This window comes from Theropithecus gelada, chromosome 4 (assembly GCF_003255815.1).
Source record: "Theropithecus gelada isolate Dixy chromosome 4, Tgel_1.0, whole genome shotgun sequence".
In the NCBI taxonomy this organism is placed as follows: Eukaryota; Metazoa; Chordata; class Mammalia; order Primates; family Cercopithecidae; genus Theropithecus; species Theropithecus gelada.
The window spans coordinates 119,726,194-119,750,547 of record NC_037671.1 but is presented as its reverse complement, the minus strand read 5'-3'; the positions used below and the strand labels follow the sequence as shown (position 1 = coordinate 119,750,547).

The following is a 24,354-nucleotide window of genomic DNA, read 5'->3' as shown; positions in this document are numbered from 1 at the left end:
TTTTGGCCACATGTACGTCATTTTTTGAGAAGTGTCTGTTTATATCCTCTGTAGGGCTATCAAGTTTTGTAAGTGACTGCTTATTACATCTAAACAAAAAGTTACATGTTTTAAATCTAGGATTTGATGATAATAGAAGTTCTATTTCCTTTTGTTTTACAGTACTATATTGGGATCCCTTGCCAAAGTCTGTAACTCCAGTATTTTCAGGATGTTAGTGAACTTTACAAAGTAGTTTTACTTTTAGGTTATCATATCCGAAAATTAAACAGTTTTCCTTACTGTATTGGTCTGTTCTTGCATTGCTATAAAGAAATACCTGAGACTGGGTAATTTCTGAAGAAAAGAAGTTTAATTGGCTCACAGTTCTGCAGGCTGTGCAGAAAGCATAAAGCTGGCATCTGCTTAGCTTCTAGGGGGGCCTCAGGAAGCTTCCAATCATGGCAGAAGGGGAAGGGGGATCAGGCACATCACATGGCCAGAGCAGGAGTAAGAGAGAGAGAAAGGGGGAGGGGGATACACATGTTTAAACAACCAGATCTCATGACAACTCACTCATGTCATGTGAACGGCACCAAGTAGATGGTGCTAAACTATTCGTGAGAAACCTGTCTGCAAGATCAAGTTACCTCTCACCAGGCCCTGCCTCCAACAGTGAGGATCACAATTTGACAGGAGATTTGGGCAGGGACATATATCCAAACTATCTCACTTACTGACTTGAGAGAAAGACCAACATACTTGCTTATAATGTTAACTTTTTTTTCTTTACAGATATTCAGTTAAAGTTCTAACACCACAACCTGCTACAATACAGGTACGCACATCCAAGCCAGATGCATTTATCAAGCTGCAGGTCCTAGAAAATGAAGAAACTATGGTGAGCTCTGTTGGAAAAGGCCAAGCTATAATCCCAGCATTTAACTTCTTGAAGAGTGAGAAAGGCTTGAGCTCCCAGTGTAAGTGTGCCTTTATGAGCAGGATAGTTAGATTCATAAATGGATATTTATATTTTCATGACACTTTAAAAATGAAAATAAAGTAGCAAGTAACCACTTAAATTGTGAAACTTGATAGTACAGTAAAATATTACAAGTATAACATTTGCATGTCAAATTAGGCTCTGAAAATCAATATAGGCTTATTTTAAAGCCTTTTCACCTTGGAGAAAATTTACTTTCCTATTACATGAGCCTTCTTATTAAGAAGTCAAATTTTTATTATTTTGAAAGAATATTTTTACTTTTTAAAATTCCTAATTCATTATTTTCAGAAAAGATTCTACATACTAAAATTAACAAAAACTAAAGTTATTACTTTCAATATACTATTCTCAATGAGTTATTAAATAAATAAAATAATTTTGGAAATAATGGTTAGCAGTGCTACTCTGAGGTGTATTACTTAGTTATGTTAGCAACTTGATTCTGTAAAAGTCACACATTACCAAGGTAGAATATTTGGAAAAATAGAAAATTACAAAGAAGGGAACAAGAAATGCCTTATAAGCATGCTACCCAGGAGAAAAAAAAAAAAAAAAAAAGTTAGTATTTTAGCTTTTTTGCCAAAACACACTGTAAATATTTTGGCTTTTATGCCTTTATTCTCCATTTTTGCATTTCAATTTTAAGCAAAACTGGGTTCTTATCTATTTTGCCCATTGATATTTCTTCTTTCTTAAATCATAACTTTTTTCCTTTTTGTGGCCTTGGCTGTGACCTCCAAACCAAGGTTAAATAAGTGATGATGATGTATTTCCTTTTCTTAAGTAGAAACACTTGTGACATTTATCATCTTTGTTAGTGGCTTCTAATAATTAGACTTTATGAAATGAGAAATTTTAATATTGAATGAGTTTGGAACATTATTAGTTATTTTTTGTTGTTGTTTATAGAAATCATCAAATTTTACTCCTTTGAGTTTAATAAGTTGAGTTTTAATTTTGAATCACTCTTGCATTCTTACAATAAAACCTATTTGGCCAATGATGATTTCATATACTCCTATGTTTAGAATATATAATTTTACTCAGTTTGCTGCATCATAATCATCACTTTGTATCTCTAGGAGAGTTTTTTCCTCTCTGTGGGTGCACCCGTACATTATTCTTTTCCAGTTCTCAAGCTGAAATTATAATGAATTCTTGAAATTAATTTGAGAGCTTTTTAGTTTTTCTATTTTGGAGTCTTTTAAATTGTCCAGGATTCATTTCTTTAAAAAAAAAAAGTTATTAGCTTTGTCCTTAAAACTTTCTAAATCTGATGTTTCTGGGGGAGAGACTTGTTTTTTCTTTTTACTATTTAAGAAAATAATTTCCAAGATTATTTTTTAACTGCCTTTCGTTTTTATAGACTATATTTTTAGTGAAAGTAGAGATTCATTTAGTTTTTCCAATTTATCTGCATAAATTTGCAAACAAGATTTAAAATTTTTAAATATCTTCTCAATAGGTTTGTATAAATATATTCTTTTTTATTTATTTGTAAGTTATTCTTAATCAGACTTTTTAAAATTTACTCTGTACTATTGGTCTTCTCTTGGAAAGAATTGAATTTATTATTATTCAAACCTCAATGGCTCTTTTAGATTTATAATCTACTTCATTAATATTTATATTTATCTTTTAAAACCCTTTCTCTACTTTTAAAATTTAGTCAAATGTCTTTTCCTCTAGCTTTGCTAGTTTCAATTTAGTTCATACTTTAAATCTTGTTTTTAAATAAATATACTTAATGCTATTCATTTTTCTAACTCTGGCTACATATATTTTATTATACTTTATAACTTAGAATGCTATAAAATTTTATATGTAGTGTTATGTTAGTCATGAGCTATGATTTATTTTTGACCTTTTCTTTAACCTTAGTGTTTATAATATTTTTAGAATTCCTAAGTAATAAAATTGTTTTATTTAGCCTATTTCTGTTAATTTCGAATTGAATTCTGTGGAGTTAGAAAGTGTAGATATATTTTCTACTTTGAGGATTTGATTGGTGTTTTTCCTGTTTCCTGATTCAAATCAAGTTTGATTACTATCCCACTGAGGTTTACAAAGAACTCTATTTTGGAGGTCGTTTGATGTCTAAATGCACACATACACTTTCATAAAAGTCAAACTTGCTAATTATGATATTTAAAATGTCAAGATTGTCATTTATATTTTACCTAATTGGTGTGTAAATTTGTTAGTGATGTGTATTAAGATCTTCTATTTTTATTTTTAACTGTGTGATAACATCTCTAACTCTAATATGTTTAGTTTTACATATTTATATGCCATGTTGCTAGTTATATAAGTTTCATATTTGCTTTATAATTTTTATGTATTGTATTTTTAAAATAAACATAAAGCAACCTTCTCTTAACTTATTTCTTATCACTGATTCTTCCTTTTGTTATTCTTCCTTTTGTTATTCTTCCTTTTGTTATTATTTGCCTGTTGATGCTGTTCATTTGTTTAGTTTTCTATCCTCTACAAGTTTTTGCTGTCAGTCTTTCTCCTGTAAATGGATATTTTTTCTACACAATGATATATGGACTGGCTTTGTGCCCTGCCCAAATCTCATCTTGATTTATAATCCAAATTGTAATATCTGCATGTTGGGAGAGGGACCTCGTGGGAGGTGATTAGACCGTGGTATTTTCGTGATAGTGAGTGAGTTATCGCAAAATCTTGTGGTTTTGTGAGGGATTTTTTTCCCCCCTTTGCTCTGTACTTCTCTCTCCTGTCACCATATGAAAAATGATGTGTTTGCTTCCCCTTCCCCTTCTGCCGTGATTGTGAGTTCTCTGAGGTCTCTTCAGGAATGCGGAACTGTGTGTCAATTAAACCTCATTCTTTTATAAATTACCTAGTTGGGCAGTTATTTTTAGCAGTGTGAGGGCAGACTAATATAAAATGCAAGATTCTTGTCACTAAAATGGGGGAATGCAGTCCATTTACATTTATTTTGATGCATATGCTTTTTTTGAATTCTTTCATCACATTGTATTTTTTAATTGATTACATCTTCTAGTTGAACTTTTCCTAAGCTATTTCATAATCAGCACCCTTCCTGAACTCTTTTTCCCAATAGTGTTTATTTTAATTAAACGTACAATCAACTTACTAGAAATAACTGTCATTTTTCTATATGTAAAAATCTTTATATCCCTTTTCTATCTAATATCTGTATTTTATTTTTATTTTTATTTTTATTTTTTTAGTTATATAAGTGGGCATTCCAGAGCAATACAGATTTGAGTGGTAACACTGACTTTTGACTCCCTGTCCCTCTCTCCTTAACAACTACTGGCAAGTTAGGGAGTATGAGCTGAGCAACAGGTCACTGCAAATGCTTTGATATCCCATCATCTTACACAGCCTTCAATAGTGTGAGTCTCTGTCTTTTCCCAGTCCAGTGTTCTATCCAGGAACTGCTCCTAGCTAGTGGGACGAAGGGTACCACTGAAGGTTTTATTATTTACACTAACTTGACTGGAGGCACTCAGTCTATAAAACAAATCCTTCCTATCATTCTCCCCAGAGCTTTCTGCAAGATAGACCTTGCCGCATGTCGCTCTACTTCTGAGTATTGTTTCCTAAATCAGTTTTTGGTTTTGATCACTAACATAGGGTAAGAATCCCATCTCCAAGGAGACAAGGAGTATAGTTCGGGCTGTGACTTTAATCAAGATTTTCACACTGCTTTGAAGTCTCCGTGTGCTTTTTAATTATCTCATTATTATGATTTATAGAATGTCAAATATTATATACACATACCTCTGATTATTTTGTCCCTATTTCATTCTTTCCACATTTCTAGTCTGACTTTCAAGTTTCTTCTGATTTTATTGCATAACTCAATGTAATTGTGCTCACTAAACATAACTTCCGTCCTCCCACTGTACCACAATATTTCCCTTCTAAATGTCCCCAATAAATAGTCCTGCCCACTCGACATCAACATGTTCATCATTATTTGTTCCTAGATTTTTGATTTTTTTTTTTTTTTGAGATGAAGTCTCACTCTTTCGCCCAGGCTGTAGTGATTTCAGATCACTGCAACCTCCACCTCCTGGATTCAAGTGATTCTCATGCCTTAGCCTTCCAAGTGGCTGGGATTACAGGTGCGTGACACCACACCCAGCTAATTTTTGTATTTTAGTAGAGACAGGATTTCATTATGTTGGCCATGCTGGTCTCAAACTCCTGACCTCAACTGATCCACCTGCATCAGCTTCCCCAAGTGCTGGGATTACAGGTGTGAGCCACTGTTCCTAGATTTGTTTTGAATGCCTGTAATGATTTACCCATAATTCATCAACAAATATGATTGAGGGAATTTGTTAAATAAAACTCTTTGTATTATATGTTGCATCATTTACAAAATTTAACTTGTAAAACATACTTACCTTTATCAAATGTTTTTTACAATTTGGACTTCCCAATTTGATTTATAGTTATAATAAATTATATAAATATTTTCAATATTCAATAATATTTGCTATTTTAGAATAAGTCCTAGTTGATTGTGGTGTGTTATTCTTTTTTTAAAATAGATTCGGTTTGTAATTATTTTAGTGGGAATTTTTTATACATACTCTAATTAATACGTATAGTGAACAAATATGTTAATAATATATTTATTAAATGCTTATATAGATTGAATTTATCTCTGTTCCTTAACTGTTTAATTCTGCATGGATCTTTGAACATACTCTATCTCTCTTTTAAAAATCGCATATTATATGATATCCATTTGTAGAAAAGTCTTTTGTTCCTGTTGTTCTTTTAATTACTAGTTACTGTACAATACCCCAAATGGTCTTAGCAGGGAGTTTAACTCCAGCCTTCCATGAATAGTAAATCGAAGCTTATTTGGACAGCAAGATGCACAAAGAAGTAAGGATCCTTCTGTTCCGATCCTTAGAATAATTTTAAATTATTTAAATTTAAAACTTTTAAAATTTAAATTTATTTTTACTTTAAATTTAAATGTTAATGTTTTAAATACTTTTAAATGAGTAAGAATCCTTAGAATGCTTTTTATTTGGAAAGAAAAATAGAAGACTTTAAAAGAGGGCTGTCTTCATCCTGTCCTATTAACCATGGAAACAACGTGTGAATTGTTGTCATAACCGAGGGATATGCCTTTCCAATGAGACTTGGAAGAGAATTAAAGAAATATCACACTGGGATGATATAATTAGGGCACAAGTGCAGTGTTTAAGTCACAGGGAAGTGGGAAATGCACGTACTATATTAGTAGGGTTGAGCTTGGGCAAAGCTGTAGTACTCTTTCAGTTCTTTTGAGCATGTCATCTTTTCTGCCATCACTTGTCCTTCACCCCTGAATATCTCCTGGGTTGTTTTCAGCACTTAGGTTCAGCACTCCTTTGTGGTTTCTCATTCAAACTTGCCCACACTCCGTTTCTAGTTTTTTCTTTAGATGTGTTAAGACCATTAATCAGATAATGTTTTGTCAGTCGGAATGTTGTTTATGACTCTTTTAAATGGCTGTTTTCTTTACTTGGGTACATTTTACACTGGTATTATAGTTTAGTTCATAGAGGGAACTCAATTCCAAAACCTTAGTGGGCACATATGTGCAGCTCTCCTATGCTATTTGTGACCTCATGCTTTTTTTTTAATTAGCTAATTACCACCACCAATTTTCTCTGAAATGTTTAGGTTCAAATTCTTGCAGGTAACACTGTTTATAATTTGTCATCTAGTTTAATCATTGTTTCATTCAAAATTTACCATTTATAAGAGAAGCATACATAAGTGTTTAAAACCAATTTTTATAGGTTTACCTCTGGCCAAGAAAGATACAGAAAAATTGAGCAGAAGGGTAATTGGTTCAGAGATCAGAAATTGATCCAAAAGTAGAGCCAACATCTATAATGGCTCTTATTTTACACATATTTCTATTTTACCATTAGTATTTCCAGATGAACTTTAATACAATTTTTCAAGTTTTCTCAAAACACACAGAAATCATTGTTTTTCTTCTGGCTGCTTTGAATATATAGATACCTTAATTTAAGGAAAACTGACATTGTTACAATAACGAATTTGCATGCAAGGAAAGGCTATTTGCATTTTTTCATGACCTCTTCTATGTTTCACAGAAAAGATTGAAAGGTTTCTCCATACAGATTGATAGAACTATTATTGTGCATTAGATAATTTCTTCATTTAGACTTCAAACAGGGTGTTGTTTTAAAATTGATGCTATTAATTTGTGTTTATGAGTGATATAAGCAGACACTGAATTTAAAAATAAACATTTTTCAGTGGCTTCTCTTGGAAACAAATCCATTTACATATCCTTTTCTGGAGTACACCCACCAAAAATATTAATACATGCAAAAAATATGTGTGTGTGTGTTTTTACAGGATATGACACACTACCTTGATAAGTATTCTGTACACAAACACTCTTACCATGTGCTAAAGGAGAAGTAAACTTCATTGCAAGGATGCAGAAGTTCAAAGTGAGCCAGTCACAAAACTTAATACAGACTTCTTTAGGTTTTGTATCATATCGTAGGAATTTACAGAATATCTGTATTTCTTATAATTCTTCAAGAAGAAAATCTTATATTAACACTTATGCTATAAAGTTAATACAAAATTTTTAATTTTGAATGTTTTGTAAAATTTGTAATTTTAAAATTTGTAATTTGGGAAATTTATAATTTTTCATAAAATTTACATTCTAGATAATTGAGTATTTGGGGAAGCCCTATAGACTAGGAATAATACTGTATTTTATTTCATATGGTTATATAAGGCTCCTACAGAGAGTGATCTGTGATATGCCCAATCTTTAAAATTCAAGGATGACTTTTCACAAATAACCTGTGTATCTAATTTTCTGAATGTGTACATGCATATATACTAAACAAATGTTTAGAAGTCGAACTACTAGGTCAATGAATAGGTACATGCATTGTTATTTTCTCATACATTGTCTAGTTGCCCTCTACTGAGTTTGTGTAAATTTATCCTCCTTTATCCATACTCCCCTGATTGACAGAGTTATATTTCTTGACTTTTGTCATTTGAATGCTAAAAGTATTAATTTATGTTTCATTTCTCTTTAGTGAGGTTTGAACGTGTTTTTATGTGTTATATTTCCTCTCTTTGTATTACCTTCTTTGCAAATTTTTAAGTGCTTTCTCATTATTTTATTGAAGTTAGCTACTTTTTTCTAGTTGATTTGTAGAGTCTCATACATTAGGGAAATGTGCCCTTTTTCCTACGTGTTTCTAATTTTTTTGTAAAAAATGACTTATGAATTAATGACTAACAGATCGATGGAAGGAAGTAAAGGACAGGACCTTTGTGTCATACATTTTTAATTTTTTATTAAAGTATAATTTATATACAGCAAAAAGTATAAATCAATGTTTTGATAAGTACATACTTTAGTGTGATCCACACCCCTAACAACATATAAAATATTTCTGTTACCCAGAAGATACTTCAGGCCATTTTCATTCAATTTCCTCACCCTCAAAGAGGCAATCACTGGTCACATTTCCATCACAAGACTAGCTTTGCCTGTTTTAGAACTTCATAAAATTGGAACCATATAGTATTTATCTTTTGACACTGGCTTCTTTTGCTCAGCATAATTTTTTTAAGTTATATCCATGTTATTGCATATAGCACTGTTCTATTTCTAGCTATGTTTCTGAGTACTAACTCCGTTGTATGGAGATACCACACTTTGTCTACCCATTCTCCTTTTGGGCATACGGGTTTATTAGAGTTTTTCAATATGGTGACTCAAGCTGGTAAGGAAATGCTTGTATAAATCCTTTTTTGGACTCATGTTTTCATTTCGCTTGGATCAATATTCAGGAGTTGAATTAATATGTCACAGTTTGACATATGTATACATTTATTTTAAAATGGTAAACAGTTTATCAAATGGATTGTATCATGTTACGTTCCCAACAAGGTATAGAAGTTCTGGTTTCTCACATTTTTTCTCACATTTATTGTTGTCAATGTTTTTAATCCATCATTCTAGTGTATATATTGTACTATTTCTTTGTAGTTTAATTTGCATTTCCCTTCTGACTAATGACGTTGAGCATCTTATGTGTGCTTACTGACCATGTGTATAACTTATTGATTGCAGGATTTATTCACACATTACACACCCACATTTTTAATGAGGTGTCTTTATTATTATTAACCTGTTCATATATTCTGTATGTTCTGGATACAAGTTCTTCATCAAATGTATGCTTTGCCAATATGATCTTTTAGTCTAAGCTTTGTCTTTTCACTTCCTTTACAGCAACTTTAGAAGAGCAAAAGCTTTTAATTTTTATAAAATTGGAGTTGTTAAAAAAACTTAGTGCTATTTGTATTTTATCTAAGAAATCTTTACCTAATCTAGGATCATGAATATTTTCTTTCATGTTTTATTCTAAAAGTTTTATAATCTTAGCATGCATGTTTACTTTCATGATGCATCTTGAAATAACATTTATGTATGGTTTAAGGTAGGCAGTCAAAATTATTTTTATTCCCATGTAGATATCCAGTTTTTCTGGCACTGTGTAATGGAAAGATGATATTTTCTCCATTGAATTATCTTGACATTTTAGTCAAAAGTCACTTAACCATGTGTGTATGGGTCTCCTTTGGAACTCAGGATCAACTGATCTAAATGACTACTCTTCCTCCAACACTGCATTTTCTTCAAAATTGTAGCTTTTAATTGGAATTGGATTGCATTGAACTTGGGAAGCACTAACTTCTTAACAAAACTAGCTTTCTGGTCCATGAACACAGTACATCCCTCAATTTAGTCTTCAATTTCTGTCAGCAACTTTTATACTGTGAGTCAGCAGATTGTGCATATACTTTACTATTTTCACATTTAAATGTTCTATTTTTAGTGGTGCTCTACCTAGGACTAAAAATACATACTTTATGCAATTTGATATCTGTATTCATTCTCCAGGACTGCTACGGCAAATTACACAAAGCGGATGGCTTAATACAATGAACATTCATTCCCTTACAGTTCTGGAAGGCAGAAGTCTGAAATCAACATGTTATCTAGGTCACACTGCTGTTGAAAGCTCTAGGAGAGAATCTTTCCTCCTTTCTTCTAGCTTTTGGTGGATCTTGATTTTCCTTGTCTTGAGACAAATTAACTCTGCCTATCTCTGCCAACATCTTCACATAACCCTCTTATTTGTATGTCTCTGTGTTTTACCATTTTTCTGTCTCCTTTAAGGATACCCATCATTGGATTTAGGGTTTATCCTAATCCAGGTTGATGTCTTTTAGGATCTTTTTCTTAATTAGAACTGCAAACACCCTTATGTCAAATAAGGTCACATTCTAAGTTATTGGGTGGACATACCTTTTTTGGGGGGTCACTATTTCACCTCCCACAATATCATACCATGAATCACTTATCCTCTTTTCACGTTTTCTTCACTCTGTGATTCTATTTCAATCATTTCTATTGCTTGTATTCAAGTTTACTAATCTTTTCTTCTGAATTTGACGATATGTTGTTTAAATCTATCCAGATATTTTTTATTTAAGATATAGTCAGATCTGGAATTTCATTTTGATTCTTCATATATTTCATTTTTCTGTGATACTCACCATTTGTTCACTCAGTGTGTTCATCTTTTTCCATAAATCCTTAAGCACATTTTAAATAGCTTTTTAAAAGTCCTTGCTTGATGAGTCCAACATTTTTATCAGCTTTGTGTCTATTTCTATTGACCATTTTCTCAAGTTATGGTCACATTTTCTGCTTCTTCATATATCATATTGATTGTGTGCTGTATATTGTGCGTGTTACACTGCTAAGAGTCTAGATTATGCTCTTTTAATTGAAAGAGTGTTGAATCTTGTTCTGGTGGGCAGTTAATGTATTGGCAGCTTGATCCTGGTCCTGAGTTTATTAAGTCAGTACTAGAGTTGCCGTGACTCTAGTGTTAGGGTAGCTCTACTCTTAAAAAGCTTGGCCTTTCTTGGGTCTCAAGTGAATGCTCTGCATATTCATTGAATTCCCTGCATTTTGACAAGTCAGAATTTCAATGTCTCTCAACACTGTGCAACTAACAGAATCTTCATTAAGCTCACAACCCCCCAGTAGTTATTGTCTGCCTGGTATTGTTCAGTGTTTGTACAAATGAAGTTTAGAATTCAGCTAAAGACTCAAGTGGACCCCATGTCTATTTCTGAGCTCCTTTACTGCTCATATACTCCCTTCTGGTATCCTACCTCAAATTTTAGTTGTCGCAGGAGCCCCACTCACCCAACTTTGTTTCCTAAACCTAGCAACACTGTTGTTCACTACTTTGGGCTGTACCTCCCTGTATACAGTTGGGAAGCTACTTGCAGGCAAAAATCTCTGGAAATCAAGAGGTCACTTTGTATGTTTCCCTTGTCTCAAGGATCACAATCCTGGGCTGTATATTTTCCAGTGGCTAAAAACAGTTGCTTTATACATTTTGTCCATTTTTATCATTTTTCGTGGTAGGAGAATAATCCCGATGTCATGGCTGGAATTAGAATATCCCTGGGTCAGTCATTTATGCTTTTTAACTACATGTTTGATGACTTAATTAATAATGTTCAACACATTTCCATTTTTAAACCTATCAGCAGTACTTATATTATCTGTTAATTAGAAAATAATTGAAAATTGAAAATTGAAGAGAAAATCTTTTATAAGTGTGATAACATATATATGTGGCATTAAACACAGAGAAAATCAGAGTGTGTGGCATTAGCTTAGGGTCATTCAGGTGGTACAAAATAAATGAGAAATTGTTGAACTGCTATATGTACTTTTATAAATAAGTGGTTACTTAGAATATACATTGTTCTGTGCGTGTCACATACTATTATAGTAGATTTCTTTAAGATCAATAAACCAGTCATACTGTTTTTTATCTCATTAAAACAAAAATAATTGGCCTATTCCTTTGAGTGTTTTATAAAGGAATCTAACTAATTTAGTCAGTAATAACTATGTATATCACATATTTTAACTTTAACTTAGTATTTCTCCTATTCAGCTAGCAAGCACATTCTTTCATTTCATTCTGCATCCAAGAAAGACCAAGAAGTGTATGTTAAGAAGAAAGCTGCTCAAGGAATTCAGAAATCCCCCAAGGGTAGAGCTGTAAGTGCAATACAAGACATTGGTCTACCTCTTTTGGAGGAGGAAACTACCAGTACACCCACTACAGAAGACAGTTCCAGCACACTACCGCAGGTATATTAAAAACAATTGTTCAGTTGGACTGTTCCTAAAATCCTAACATAAAACAAAACAATATTTTCCCCAAAAACAGTGTATAATGTGTGGTGCTCCCAATGTATAGCCAGAATTGGAGAATAAGAGAGACTTGAACAGTTTCTCTGTGCCAAGGTCTTTAAATACATGGCAAATGTAATCTGTACATGAACTCTATAATGTACCTGTAATTATCTAATATTATAGTTGGGTTATAAGAGGCTATATAGCTTTGAGGGTCACATATTAATAAATGTCACATATTAAAGGTAATATATTAATAAAACTTAATTTGTGTGTGCTTACAATTAAAGGGAAAAAGGACAATTAATGTATTTATAAAACAGCAGACAAAGGCATGACCTAGCCATTGGAAACCAAAAAGTAAAATAAATTTAAATTAAATTAAAGGAATAAAAAAGAAAATAAAATGCCAGAAATAAATGATAATATCACAGAAATTACAATAAATCCAAATAGATCAAATTAATCAACTAAAATGCTAAAATTTTAAAGTTATATAAAAACAAGATCTAACTATAAGTAGTTCAAAAGTGACAATTTTAAACAAAATGCTGCAGAAAGTTTCATGATAGAATGATAGAAAAACATACAAATATGAACCAAGAGAGGGCTGTGATTATAGTTGTTTTTTTTGTTGTTGTTGTTTGTTTGTTTGTTGAGATGGAGTCTCGCACTATTGCCCAGGTTGGAGTGCAATGGCGTGATCTCGGCTCACTGCAACCTCTGCCTCCTGGGTTCAAGCGATTCTCCTGCCTCAGCTCCCTAAGTAACTGAGATTACAGGTACCTGCCTCCACATCTGACTAATTTTTTGTATTTTTGGTAGAGACAGGATTTCACGGTGTTGGCCAGGCTAGCCTTGAACGCCTGACCTCATGATGCACCTGTCGTAGCCTCCCAAAGAGCTGGGATTACAGGCGTGAGCCACCATGCCTGGCCTGATGATAGTTTTAATATCTCAATACATATAGAAACATTATTTTAAAAAAGGTAGAATAAATGAAGTAGATGTGGCCATAACTAATATATAGGTGCCTAATTATCTAGACACAATAAATAAAAAGCAATAACTATTAGAACTACAGAGATAAAAAGATAAGTAAATTTTGAATAATTGAAGATTTTAACCCATGCCTCATGGAAACTGACAGTTCAAGCTGAAAAACAAAATAAGTAAATGTAATTGTGAGAATTTGAAAAAGAATCTAAATATAAGCTTAATCATTTAGATATCTATATGGAACACTTTACCCAATAAGCAAAGACTATACTTTTTTAGCGCACACGAGATTTTTTTTTAAATATCCTGTAATAGACAATAAATGGAAGCCTCAATAAAATCCAAACTATCCCTATCGTATAGTATGTTATCTGAACATAACGCAATAAAATAGAAACTAATAATTAACAAGGAGTTTTAAATCTTACAAATGATAAACCTAAATAAAATATACTAAATATACTAAATAATTCTTTAGTTTAAAAGAATATTAGAAAATAAATTATGAAATACACAAGATTCAATAACAATTAAAATTTGTAAACAACATCTAAAATAGCATTTGTTTACTACTACTATTTTTAGTAGTAAAAATACAATGCAGCTTTTAGATTAATTCATTAGGAAGCAGAGATGATTAAAAACAAATGAGCTGAGCTATTGAAATCAAAATTCAAAAAAGGAACAAAAAAGTAACTCAAAGATAAAAGAAGAAAGGATTTCAATAATGATGAGAGCAGAAATCAATGAAATGTGGAATAAAAAACAAAGATTAATAAAACCCAAGCTACTTTTAAAGATTAATAAAATATACATACTTCTAGTAAAACCAAATAAGAAAAAGAGAAAAAGAGAGAGAAGATCTAAATTAATCAAATACAGAACAAAAAATAGGGTGGAGGTGTAACAACAGACAATGGGTTAAAAAAATAAGAGTATTAGAAACAGCTCTGTGCTAGCAAATGTAAAACCTACAGGGTGGTAGGGGTGAGGGGGGTGGCAGGCGCAGTGGCTCACACCTATAATTCCAGCACTTTAGGAGGCTGAGGCTGGTAGACCACTTGAGACTAGGAGTTTGAGACCAGCCTGTTCAACATGGTAGAGAAACCTTTTCTTTATTAAAAATACAAAAAATTAGCCAGGCATGGTGGCAGATGCCTATAGTCCCAGCTACTCCCGAGACTGAGGCATGAGAATAGCTTGAACCTGGGAGGCAGAGGTTGCAGCGAGCCGAGATTGCACCACTGCACTCCAGTCTAGGCAACAGAGCAAGACTCTGTCTAAAATTAAATTAAATTAAATTAAATTAAATTAAATTAAACCTGGGGGTGAGGGGGTAACACATAACTTCCTGAGGGTGGGGGAGAGGAGAAATTGCAGAGTTGATTCACAAGAAAACAGAAAATCTGAATAAAACAGTAAAGAATAATTAAATTGAAATGATAATTCAAAGTCCTCTAAGTCTTCCCTTTCCAAAACACCATGGGCCCTTTTGGCTTTACAGGATAGGTCCAACAGACTTTTAAAAAGTAATTTGTTACAGAAAACAAACAATATAGCTTTCCAATCCTTTTTAAGAAATTAATGTAAAATTTATTTATAAACATAGGTGATAAATTACAAATAACATAATAGATATCCAATTCTAGCAGTGTATTAAACAATCAGACAGAATTCTTCTCAGAAATTCAGAAATCTTTTATCATTAGAAAATCTATCAGTATTAGTCACTACGGTAATAGACCAGATGAGAATGATCGTATAATCCTGAAACATCTGACAAAGTTTAACACCTATTTATGGATTTCTAAAATGTGCTCTTAGCAAACTAGGCATAGGAGAGAACTTCTTCATCAAAAATGTTATATGCCAAAACTTTTACACTTAATGGCCAAATCTCATATATAAAACCATTATACTAATGTGGGAAGTGTAAGTGTGTTCCTATTAAAATTGGAGTCAGAAAAGAATGCTTGCTATCATTGTTAGTATTTAATACTGAAATATTTTGATCATGGAAAGCCAGACCAATGATACAAAGAACAAAATAATTAAAAGATTATTCTAAATAATCATTGAATTATTCACAGATAATATAATCACATGCCCAAGAAAAAACAACAGAATAAACAAACTTAGCAAAATTGCCAAAGACATTAATAGTAATAACTAATAATGTATTGACTTACTTATTACTTACTATGCACCTGATACTATGTGCTTCACACATAGATCTTTAAATCTCCTTATCAACTCTTTTCTTTTCTTCCTTTTTTTTTTTTTTTTTGAGACAGAGTCTCACTCTATAGTCCAGGCTGGAGTGCAGTGGTGCAGTCTCAGCTCACTGCAACCTCCACCTCCTGGATTCAAGCGATATTCCTGTCTCAGCCTCGGAGTAGCTGGGATTACAGGGATGTGCCCCCATGCCTGGCTAATCTTTTTTTGTTTTGTTTTAGACAAACGGTTTCTCTACCATGTTGGCCAGGCTGGTCTTGAACTCCTGACCTCAGGTGACCCGCCCACCTCAGTCTCTTGAAGTAAATATTCTTATTATCTGTATTTCACAGTCAAGGAACCTGGAGGACAGGAAGCTTAAGTGACTTGCTCAAAGCCAAACAGCTGGTTTGTGCTACAGCAGGTCTTCAGCCTAGACAGCTCTAGCTCATGAGGTCATGCCCTTAATCATGATACTGTGCTGCTACTACAACTTACAAAAATCAGTAGCTTCCCTCTACACCGGCACTATGCATTAGACATCAGAATATGATGCCTTTAATAATAGCAACAAAATCACAGAATACCCAGAAATTAACCAAAATTATGTCAGTTTTCCACATAGAAAAGCTTAACACTTGAATAAAGGATACAGAAAGTAGTCCAACCAACTGAAGGACAGAGATGGCTTGAATAAATAGAGAAGCATTTCATGCTTTTCAGTGAGATGGCGTAACAGTATAAAGATATGTTATCCTCAATCTGTCTTTAAATTCAGTGCAATCCTAATAAAAATTCCCACTGTATTTTTCCGAAATTTTCTAAAGGTACTTAAAATTCATAGGAATGAATAATAATTCACAAATAGCTAAGGAAACTTGGGAAAAAAAGAGCAAAGTGTGTCTTAGTGTTTCCAAAGACAAAAAGATATAGCAGTAAAAACAGTATTAATTAATGCATACATAGGTAAATGGAGCAATAAGAGAAAGTAAGATAGAAACAGATTCATATTTTCATGAAAATTTCATATAGAATAGAGGCAACACCATAAACCAATGAAGAAAAGGTGGACTATTGAGAAGGTTGTGCTAGGAAAATTACATCTCCATGGAGACAAATAAAACCAGATCACTAGCTAACATCATACATAAAGTTGAATTCCAGATATAGTGAACATTTAACTATAAAATTTTAATCCATAAAAATAATAATAATGTAGGAGACTACTTTTTGTGCCATGATCACAAAGAAGAGAAAACCCTAAAGGCCAACAGCTTTGAAAAAATACTCAAATTCTATAGTAATCTTAAAAATGCAAAATACAATAGCAGTGAGATTTTATACCCACTGCACTTGCAAAAATTATAAAGTTGGGTAGTGGCAGGTGTTGGTGGGGATGTGAGGTTATTAAACTTTTATAAAGTGTAGTGTTACAGAGTTTTGGAGAACATCCAGCATTATTTAACTAAATTATGGCTGTCTGATCTGGAAAATTCTGTATTTATCATATACCTAGCATAATAAATGACATTAGGCACATACCATGTGTGTTCTTATCATTTTTAAACGTTGCATTTTATTTCACAGAATTACAAGTATATTATACAGTGTTCGGTGTTGTATAACAGTTGGCCTCTCACTGAAAGCCAGCTGACATTTGTTCAAGCACTGAAAGACTTAAAGAAAAATAATACCAAAGGTATGTCACCCTAAATGTTTAAACATGCACTTCACATTTGAATAATAAGTTGATATTTAAATATTTAATAATAAATTGATTAGTCATGAAAACATCATTTTATGTTTTATTACACATTATAATTTGTACTCTATATCCTGTGACATTTCCTGTTGTGTTAATTGATTATACGTTTCAATATTTTTACCGCCTGTTTTATAAGGAAAAAATATGATTAGTTAGATGTAATGCAAGCACATTTTGTCTAGTTAATAAAAATTACTAATTGATTACACTTTTGAACATTTCAAAAATGTATAAGAAATTTTTCTATTTATAAAATTATATTTGCCCATATTTGTTGAGAATATATAGCATTACATACAAGCTTTAAAATATTTCACAAATTCTTCAATTCCAGAAGAATAATTTTTCTTTCTTTTTTTTTTTTTTTATTATACTTTAAGTTCTAGGGTACATGTGCACAACGTGCAGGTTTGTTACATATGTATACATGTGCCATGTTGGTGTGCTGCAGCCATTAACTCGTCATTTACATTAGGTATATCTCCTAATGCTATCCCTCCCCCGACCCCACCCCATAATAGGACCCAGTGTGTGATGTTCCCCTTCCTGTGTCCAAGTGATCTCATTGTTCAATTCCCACCTATGAGTGAGAACATGCAGTATTTGGTTTTCTGTTCTTGCGATAGTTTGCTGAGAATGATGGTTTCCAGCTGCGTCCATGTCCCTACAAAGGACACAAACTCATCCTTTTTTATGGCTGCATAGTATTCCATGGTGTATATGTGTCACATTTTCTTAATCCAGTCTGTCACTGATGGACATTTGGGTTGATTCCAAGTCTTTGCTATTGTGAATAGTGCCGCAATAAACATACGTGTGCATGTGTCTTTATAGCAGCATGACTTATAATCCTTTGGATATATACCCAGTAATGGGATGGCTGGGTCATATGGTATTTCTAATTCTAGATCCTTGAGAAATCGCCATACTGTCTTCCACAATGGTTGAACTAGTTTACAATCCCACCAACAGTGTAAAAGTGTTCCTATTTCTCCACATCCTCTCCAGCACCTGTTGTTTCCTGATTTTTTAATGATTGCCATTCTAACTGGTGTGAGATGGTATCTCATTGTGGTTTTGATTTGCATTTCTCTGATGGCCAGTGATGATGAGCATTTTTTCATGTGTCTGTTGACTGTATATTTATGACAAACTCACAGCCAATATCATACTGAATGGGCAAAAACTGGAAGCATTCTCTTTGGAAACTGGCACAAGACAGGGATGCCCTCTCTCACTACTCCTATTCAACATAGTGTTGGAAGTTCTGTCTAGGGAAATCAGGCAAGAGAAAGAAATAAAGGTATTCAGTTAGGAAAAGAAGAAGTCAAATTGTCCCTGTTTGCAGATGACATGATTGTATATTTAGAAAACCCCATCGTCTCAGCCCAAAATCTCCTTAAGCTCATAAGCAACTTCAGCAAAGTCTCAGCATACAAAATCAATGTGCAAAAATCACAAGCATTCTTATACACCAGTAACAGACAAACAGAGAGCCAAATCATGAATGAACTCCCATTCACAATAGCTTCAAAGAGAATAAAATACCTAAGAATCCAACTTACAAGGGATGTGAAGGACCTCTTCAAGGAGAACTACAAACCACTGCTCAGTGAAATAAAAGAGGACACAAACAAATGGAAGAACATACCATGTTCATGGATAGGAAGAATCAATATTGTGAAAATGGCCATACTGCCCAAGGTAATTTATAGATTCAATGCCATCCCCATTAAGCTACCAATGCCTTTCTTCACAGAATTGGAAAAAACTGCTTTAAAGTCCATATGGAATCAAAAAAGACCCCACATTGCCAATACAATCCTAAGCTAAAAGAACAAAGCTGGAGGCATCACGCTACCTGACTTCAAACTATACTACAAGGCTACAGTAACCAAAACAGCATGGTACTGGTACCAAAACAGAGATATAGACCAATGGAACAGAACAGAGCCCTCAGAAATAATACCACACATCTACAACCATCTGATCTTTGACAAACCTGATGAAAATAAGAAATGGGGAAAGGATTCCCTCTTTAATAAATGATGCTGGGAAAATTGGCTAGCCATAAGTAGAAAGCTGAAACTGGATCCTTTCCTTACTCCTTATACAAAAATTAATTCAAGATGGATTAGAGACTTAAATGTTAGACCTAAAACCATAAAAACCCTAGAAGAAAACCTAAGTAATACCATTCAGGACATACGCATGGACAAGGACTTCATGTCTAAAACACTAAAAGCAATGGCAACAAAACACAATTTGACAAATGGGATCTAATTAAACTAAAGAGCTTCTGCACAGCAAAAGAAACTAACACCAGAGTGAACAGGCAACCTACAGAATGGGAGAAAATTTTTGCAATCTACTCACTGACAAAGGGCTAATGTCCAGAACCTACAAAGAACTCACACAAATTTACAAGAAAAAAACAAACAACCCCATCAAAAAGTGGGCAAAGGATATGAACAGACACTTCTCAAAAGAAGACATTCATACAGCCAAGAATAATTTTTCTAGTGAAAGAGTACTCTGGCTTATTTTTTCAAAATATAAACTACTCTCAATATTCCTGGCCAGGAAACTTATCGCTTTCAAAAAAGAGAATCAAAAGGCAATCTCCAACAGCCTGTATCTGTAAGCTTTATAGCCCATTGGGCAATCTAATAATTGAATCTGAAAGAATGTGTATTTTCTATTTATGTTCTTTTTCAAATTTAAGCTTGATTGCCTTACCATAAAAATAATATATGCATGTTATTTTTAAAATAAAATAAACCCATGCAATACAAAAGGGCATAACATAAAATGTAAAAGCTTCCATTTCTTCCTGGGCCCCATTAACCTGAGTTCAAACACTTGAGGGTAGCCACCACCAAAGCAGGCTTTGTCATCATTCAGAATTTCTAGTGTACATACAACACACTTAGGATAAGACATAAACTCTTAGTCCTTTTCGTCCTCTAAGAAGCAGTAATTTTTATCTATCATTTATATTCCTGTATTGGAATGCAAGCCCCTGAAGACTGAGTTTTGTCCATTTTTGCCTGTTTCGTCCCTTGCATTATCCCTAGTTAGATCCCATACGCACAGTAAGCACCCCACAATATTAGCTGAATGAGTAAATGAAAGGATACACATAAGCTACTCCTATTATTATTACCCTATTTATTAATTGCCAACAACTCTGTTCAGGTGTTTGCTTGCTTCTATTATCTGCCTGGACCTGATCAAGAAAGAACTTAAAGAAGTTTGTGTGTATAGAAGTTAAGAGAAAACTGTTATTGCTAGGCTTACTTTATTAGAAGGTATAGATTCTATTATGTGTCTTAAAATTCAAAGAAAAGCTATAAAAATATATGATACCAAGAGTTCCCATTTCCACTCAAATGTATTGAGTTTGCTTCCATAGCAACGTATCACAAATAGCATCACATTGTGTGGCCTCCTCTGAGGTTGCTCTCTCATTGGGCAGGGATGTGTTCTTCCTTGATCTCATCATTGCATCTCTAGCACCAGCGGGAGATGTCAATAAGTGTTTATTGAATGAATGCGTGAACATGCCACATCAGCGACCTCAGGTATGTGTAAATCCTAATGGCATCCTGGCCTGCTATGTGGGCAAGATTCTGAGGCTGTGTTCAGGCTCAACGAGAAAGTTTTGTGATCTTTTATCAATGTTCCACATAGACACAGGAAGAGAAAGTGGTAGCACAGGCGCCACAGAGTGGCCGCCTCTTTGCTGTTCATGTGTGTTATGTGGATAACTCCAAAGCAGACGCTGGGGTGGTTTGAACATTGTTTTTTGAACAAGTGGCTGTGCTACTGCTCCATAGTGTTATACATAAAAACACTTTCGCACAATCCCTGGATAGTCATGGAATATGAATTTTGCCAAAACATCTGCCCATTCTACTTCAACCTCCCCTCACAGCCCAGCACACTGGGAATGTCTGAAATAGCAGACACGGCTTCGATCTCATATTCTTGCCTACTAGAAGAGAACACAATTATTCTGTGAGTAAATGTCATATGGAAGCTGAAAATTCCTTGCAGGCCACGTCTCAAGCTGAATACGCCCGAAAACGCCCGTTGATTCCCTTGTTGTGGTTGCACAGGCAGTTGGCTGTGGCAATCACTTCCTTGCAGCTTGCTCCCTGAGGCTGTGTTTCCGGCCCAATTCCCTTCTCTGGATCTTCAGCTGTGAAGGTTTCCTGGACCCACCTAACGTTGCCTAACCCCGTGTTATGGATTATCTACTGCTCTGAATTTGAGCCCTTTGATTATTTTGCAACTGACCACCCACACCCACCAAGTTCTAATGGAAAATAAATGGAAAAAAAAAAAAATCTATCAGTTGTTTATGTTTATTTCTCTTTGCATGTTACCGTGTTCTCTTTCTCTATATGTTTTTTCCCGTCAGGTTGCCACTTTTGTTCTCACTTAAAGTAACCATTACCCTATCCCTACTTCCCCTGTGGTTCAAAGCAAAATCTGTTAGCTCATACTGTGCCCCTGCCCCTGGCCCCGGCCCCCACCAAATTCTCTCTCTCCTTTTTCTCTATCAATTAACAGAAACCTGTTTGAAATAATGGATGGTACAAATCATGTGGTAATTTTGTGTTCCCCTGCTGCAAAGAAGTAGATAGAGTATATACCTAATACCAGTGGAATTAAATATTTTATGCTAAAGAGTTAAGTGCAAATAAAATATTCACAATTATAGAAATGAAAGAATAAAGAAACAGCACAGTTTTGTGTGTGCTTGTCTGTTCACCAAAGCTCTTCTCATTTCCACTTTGTTCTTCAAGGATAATTTATAGGACTGGTAGATTTTACATTACATTTCTGAGAATTAAGAATTTCAATGGATCAGAGAATGACAGTCAGTTTTGATTTGTTTTGCTTTTGTTTTGAACAGTGTGGGCTTTTTCATGAGTTGCCTGTAACTCTTTATAATTTTGATTTCTATATTATAATAGTGTGTTACACCTGTCTCAATAAGCTCAAAATAGTCATGCTACTGTTGTTTAGAGTAATCATAAATTATAAACCTAGATCCATATGACAGAAAACAAATAATCTCATCATAAATCATAAAAGGAAAAATACAGAACAACCTTGCTGAGTTCAATTGAAGATCTTGCTCACAAAGAAAACTTGTTTCTGAATAATGTTTAAACAAGATTTATAAAAATGTGCAATCATAAGGAGGAGGTATTTGTGAAAAAGTTTTAAGCTTTTCAGGGAACAATAGCATCATATAGTACAATGTTATTGACTAGAATTGCTTTCTTCCAATTCTCTAAAGTAAATTGATGTCTAATATCGTGCAAAAGAAAAATATCTCTAAATACTCTTAAATTTAGTTAAATATATATATTATATTTATTATATATATATCACACAGCTGGTTGTTGGCACAGCTAGGAATTCTAATGGAAATTAAATTCCATCAAGGGCATTTGAATGGGGAAAATAATAATATGCAGTAGTACTGCTTTCATATCTTTACTCGTGTCTCTGATAGAGGGCAGTATTGTGTTTTTTCTATATTAATATGTAATTATACAATATATAATAAATATAATATATAATAAATATGTATATTATATTTATTATATCATATGAAATATAATATATTTGACTAAATGTATTTATTACATATAAAACATATATATACATAATTTAAATATCTGTGTATATCTTCTGTGATAATTAGAAATTTGGCTTCAGTACTTATATGTTGAGTGTGTTATGTAAAATTTTGTAAATTTGGGATATTTAGGAAAATAAAAGAAATGACACCTTGGAATGTGTGGAGGAAGTGAGCACTTACTGGGCATCACGTATGCCTAAAGAGGGACTGATTCCTGCCAGAGAACACAGCACGAGGGACAGAGCAACAAGGAGAGCTATCTGCACGTAGCTCACTATTCAAGGCCATTCCCATTTCCTTCTACATCAGGAATGGTGGGGAGGATTCAGAAATGTTTCCTCTCACTTTAGATTACAGAAATTCATAATTATTAATATTAAGACTTCATAATGTTAGACATTAGTGACCCTAAATTACCACCTCTCTTTAAAAATACATAAGTGGGTAGAAGAAGAAAAGGCATACACACAGAGAAAAATAAAGATCATACATACCAATGCATTAAAGTAGTTAGTTCTGGGTGTTGAAATTATTTGTAATTTTACTTTATCACTTGTATTTTAATATCTAAAAACAAGCTTTAATGAAAAATAGGTAAATGGGAAGTTTTAAATGAGCACATACAATTTTAATCAGGAAAAATATGGTACTTTTAAATTTTATAAATAAGAAAATTCTGGAGAGATCTAGAAGTTTAATTATTCTAATTATAATTGAGTGCTATTATGTCCATCTTACTCTACTTAGTAGTTTTCATTCATTCTTCTCAATTCTCACAAAATCTCTTGGAAGTAGTTATTACCATCCCAGTTTTACAGATGAAGAAATGAGCCTTAGATGCTATGAATAATTTGCCTAAGTTTGCATAGCTAGGAAGGAGCAGAGTGAAAGTTCTAACATAAGTCTGATTTACTCCAAAGCCCAGAATCTTCCACTGTATTATGTAAGCTCTTTAGATACTCTAACAAGTTGTATTGTCATAATAGTACTGGTGGTAGTGGTGATACTGATGGTACTGGTAGGAACTGCTAACATTTATGTCCAAGAAGGGCTTTACATCTATTGACCCAATTAATCTTCCCAATAAACTTATGCAGTAGGTGTTATTACTACAGCATTGTCATTTTACAGATGAGGGAACTGGGATACAAACAGTTTAAGAAACTTGCCCCCAGTCACACAGTTAGTGGCTGGTACAGCTAAGAATCTAATGGAAATTAAATTCCATCTAGGGCTTTGAATGGAGAAAAATAACAGTATACAATAGTACTGGTTTCATATCTTTATGATGTCTCTGAGAGATGTCTTTATCTATATTACTTTAGTGAGCACAAAAGTAATATAAAGACATCTATCAGATATATATGACCCATATTATGTTTTTCCGTACATTGATGGGTAACTATTAA

At 33.4% G+C, this 24,354-nt stretch overlaps 1 protein-coding gene across 1 annotated transcript in view; it reads left to right on the top strand.

The window, feature by feature from the left end:
* The window catches only part of ADGB (androglobin), a 234,675-nt gene that overhangs the window by 168,510 nt on the left and 41,811 nt on the right, over nucleotides 1-24,354 (top strand). The window contains exons 27-29 of the mRNA XM_025383011.1: nucleotides 775-959; nucleotides 12,061-12,260; nucleotides 17,106-17,217. Of these exons, the coding sequence (XP_025238796.1) occupies nucleotides 775-959; nucleotides 12,061-12,260; nucleotides 17,106-17,217 (497 nt within the window). The remainder of the gene's footprint in view (nucleotides 1-774; nucleotides 960-12,060; nucleotides 12,261-17,105; nucleotides 17,218-24,354) is intronic.